Source organism: Corvus brachyrhynchos, unplaced genomic scaffold (assembly GCF_000691975.1).
Source record: "Corvus brachyrhynchos isolate BGI_N302 unplaced genomic scaffold, ASM69197v1 scaffold219, whole genome shotgun sequence".
Taxonomy (NCBI): Eukaryota; Metazoa; Chordata; class Aves; order Passeriformes; family Corvidae; genus Corvus; species Corvus brachyrhynchos.
The window spans coordinates 245,026-249,082 of NW_008240034.1; the positions used below are offsets into that span (position 1 = coordinate 245,026).

The 4,057-nt window shown below is 43.8% G+C and overlaps 1 protein-coding gene across 2 annotated transcripts in view; it reads left to right on the forward strand.

The window, feature by feature from the left end:
- Nucleotides 1–4,057, forward strand: part of MLLT1 (MLLT1, super elongation complex subunit) — a 28,968-nt gene that overhangs the window by 1,916 nt on the left and 22,995 nt on the right. For both annotated transcript variants that reach the window (XM_017743869.1, XM_017743870.1), the window contains exon 2: nucleotides 1,274–1,356. In XM_017743869.1, the coding sequence (XP_017599358.1) occupies nucleotides 1,274–1,356 (83 nt within the window). The remainder of the gene's footprint in view (nucleotides 1–1,273; nucleotides 1,357–4,057) is intronic.

Consider the following 4,057-nt stretch of genomic DNA (forward strand, 5'->3'; position numbering starts at 1 on the left):
ACACAGAGGGTGCTGGGCAGATACGCTGAAGATTCCGGCTGCCATATTGGCACTGCTCTTTGGTTTGGGATTTTTCCCTCTAAATGACAGGGTTCTTATATGAAATTCAAGTTAAAGCAAGTCTAGAGGTTTTTGTTATTTTTAGTTATGCCCTTTTTTCACAGTTGAATTTGGAGTGCTGCTTTCCAGCACCTTAATGATGGTAGAAGTGCTTAGAGCTGGGTGGGGATAATACAGCTACATTAAAGGAAAATAATTTGTGTTCTTTTAGGTTTGATGTACTGTTTCCTAATCATATTAATTACTTGGAATTCTTAAGAGAAACTCAAAAGATTTGCGCTGAATTCCTCTAATTACCTAATTGACTTTATTTACATATATTGTAGTGCATAAATTATATGCAAGTGCATCCGGTTCCTGAGAGGGAGAATATCTGTGTGGGTCTCATGTTTCTCCTGGCAGCTGCTGTGTGCTGCTACGTCATGGCCAAATAAAAGATCCTGGAATCCTTCAAGTTGGATATCCTGGAATGGATAATAGGAAGGATTCAGGAGCATGAAGCTGCACCAGGTAGCGGGACAGGGGGAACTGAGGCAGGGACATGCAGATTAATTTCTGAGAAGCAATTAACTTTTCTAATTGCTGTTTCTGCAGTAAGCAGCTCTGACCTTAGCAGCAAACTGGTTCACCTTCCTCCTCGTATTTCCTTGTGTGTGAAATAAATAGCAGTGCTCACCTGCCCTTCAGGTTTGTTCACCTCTGGGGGAAGCAGCAGCCAGGAGTGTGGCCGTTACCCAATTAGGAGCATTGAGGAGTGCAGGGGAGTATTTCAAGGCAAAAATAATCACTTGCCTGTGTGTGGTAGTGTTTTGATTCACAAATATGAGCATCAAAGTAAACTTTACCTTTCTGTGCTGTTCCACCTTTTGGGCCTTGGCCTTTCCTTGCCAGGCACTTGGAACTGGCAGTTTGCGTTGTTGTGGGACTGCCCAGGAATGTAATTGTATCTCACTGCACGGGAGGGGAAGGATCTCAGTTAGACTCAGGCCTGGAGTGTTTTATGTTTCCGTTCCATGGGAGGAGCTAAGAACAGATTTCATGTTATTAACTGAGCCTGTGGCCACCATCTTACTCTGTGTGGGCTTTTCCACAAAGGTCAGTATTTTAACTGTGCCCTGAATCGACAGAGGCCCAGTTCTCCTCTTGCATCTCCTTTTTGGCTCAGAGAAAGTTGTGCTGAATTGCAAGTTCACATTTATTTGTTCTCTTTCAGTGTGCAAGGAGCCCCCCTACAAGGTGGAGGAGTCTGGCTACGCTGGCTTCATTATGCCCATTGAAGTGCACTTCAAAAATAAGGTAGAATCTGATTTCTGGTCGTCTAATTGTTTTGAGCTGTGCCAGAGCCTGAAACTGCCTGACAGAAAGACTCTTAAATTATGTGACTGGTTTATGTGTGTGTTTTTTATTAGTCTAATAAATAGAATTTAACTGGGAGTTGGAAGCTCCTGCCAGACTTCAAAAGAAAGCTTTTGGCAGAAATGGAATTGCATAGAGAGGTGATAGCAGGACAGTGGATGGCCCTGGAGATTCTGAGCAGAGATTGTACCACTTGTAGCTTCTTTAACATGGAGGATATTAAAACAACTTAAAATATTTTATGTGCTTATGGAAGTAAATAAACATAAAACACTGGTATTATAAAGATTTGTAAACACTGTGTTGGTTGTCAATATATTAAAAAATCTACTTTTAAATTTGCAAGCTTATTACATTTAACTATATAGGTATGAAATTTTTAGAAGCCCAAGACAAACATTTGCATGTGTAGCACAAGTATTTAGAGCTGTGTTAAAGATATCCTTGTTCTAAACTCAGTGCTCTTCCAGAATGAAAACACTAAATATTTTAAGTCTTAAGACGCACTGCCAGCAAGTATATGAAAGTTAAAATTTGGGATTTATTGCTTGCTTTAAGTCTACCACAGAGGTCACATGCTGTAGGTTATGAAAACAGGGAATTGGGCACTTGTGTTCATATTACCTCAGTTTCAGTTAAATTGTTTTGTTAAACATGAATAATGGATGTTTCTGGGTTTGATTACTGCTTAAATAATAAAATAAAAACGAATGTTTTGCTTATGATCCCTAAGAGGGAACCGAGGTAAACTAAGCTAAAAATGTTGAGCCACATCCCTGTGCTCTCCCACCCCCTCAGCTCTCCAATGACAAGCCTTTACCCCAGGTGTGTTGACAGCAGACCACATGTAACAGCCTGATTCTATTTAGTTTCCCATCCTCCTTTCCCTGTCCCTCCCACAAACATCTGTCTGCTGTTTCCTTCTGTCCCCACTCCAGCTCAGGATGCTCTCCTGGCAGTGTCATTTTGTGAATAATTAGCATTTTGGGTTGGGTTTTTGGCCTACCACATTGCTCTGACCCCACTTTATGGGTCAGAGGGACAAGCCAGATAATGGGACTGAGCCACAGAAGACAGCCTGCACTCCTAAACCTGGGAATGTTTTGCCCACAAGTTGTTTTTTGGGTGGGTAGGGTAAGCCAGAAGGCTGGGAAGTGGAATGGCAGTCAGGGGCTGGGGAGGTGAATGTTGTTGATGAAAGCAATTTTTTTGGCAAACACTGAGAACTACGACTTGAGTGCAATAAAAACACCTCAAAAGCTTGAAAGTAGCTCTACTTCTGGTGGCTTTTCTGAGGTTTTAGATGGGAATCAGAAAACTCTCCAGCTGCACTAAATGTTGGCTTAAGTCAGGTTCGAAGTCCTTTACACTCCTGACCAAAAAATGTGAACTTCTCCACGCTGATTCTTTAGAAGTGGAACCTCTAGTGCCTGGGAGGGGTGAGCTGTGTTTTAGTTCGGCCTTTCCCTTTTATTTTCCCTTCCTTTCTTCACCCAGCCTTTCCCCACACTTCCCTTTTCCCTGCAGCTCTCCAATGGTTTGTCTTTCACAAATCCTCAGGTCTCCCTCATTTCTGTGTGTCTTTTTGTAGGTGCTCATGTTTGCTTTGACTGCCATCTGCATTCCTGTGGCTTTTTTTTTCCCTCTGTCCCTCATATTCCCACGTTCCTCACGGAATATGGAGCTGGCAGCTTTTCTGACTAGAACTTGGTTTCACACCCACTGGGGTCATCACTCCTCATTGTTTCTCTACGCACGTGACTGCAGAGTTGTTCCCCAGCACTGAGCAGAGAGGTGGCTTTTATAAATAAGGGAAATAGGTGGGCTCTGTTCTCCCTGGAAACAATGGAAGGAGCTGTTAATTTAGGAGAAGGCTCTTTGTTTCTGACATTTTGGTCTTCAGAAACATGACAAATAAATAGGAGAACAGGTTGAGTTGCAAACTTGTTTTCAAATCTACAGATCTTCAAAATTTTTATTTTTGCCCTGTTTTTTAGCTGCATGTTTTCTGGAGAAGTTCTTTTCCATTTTTAAGCTGATTAACAAATTGCTAATTTAGGACTTTCAGGCAGCACCTCTCATTATTTAATTGGGGCAAGGGGTGGTTGAGGGAAAAGGTGACAGGTTCCGTCTTCCAGCACATCACTGGAACAAAGGCATTTTCTCGGATTCAACCATGAACTAATTTAGGATTGCAGGGAGCTCAGAAGCTGTTGCTGAGGGGGTGAGCAGGGACAGGACCTCAGGGGATGGCTGGAGCTGGGTCAGGGCTGGGCATGGAGCTCAGGGAAAGGTTCTTCCCCCCGAGGCTGCTGGGCACTGCCCAGGCTCCCCAGGGAATGGGCCCGGCCCCGAGGCTGCCAGAGCTGCAGGAGCGTTTTGACAGCGCTCTCAGGGATGCCCAGGCTGGGGTTGTTGGGGTGTCTGGGCAGGGCCAGGGGCTGCACTGATGATCCCTGAGGGTCCCTTCCAGCTCAGGATATTCTGGGATTCTGTGTGAAGAGTTGGGCTCCTCTGTCCATCACTGCCCAGTGATGATGCCATCTGCGAGTTTTAAGAGCAATGATTGTTTTCAGTAAGTGGAGTTGAAGGAAATGTAAGAGGTAAATACTTCTACAAAGATAGAAATGCAAAGACTGTG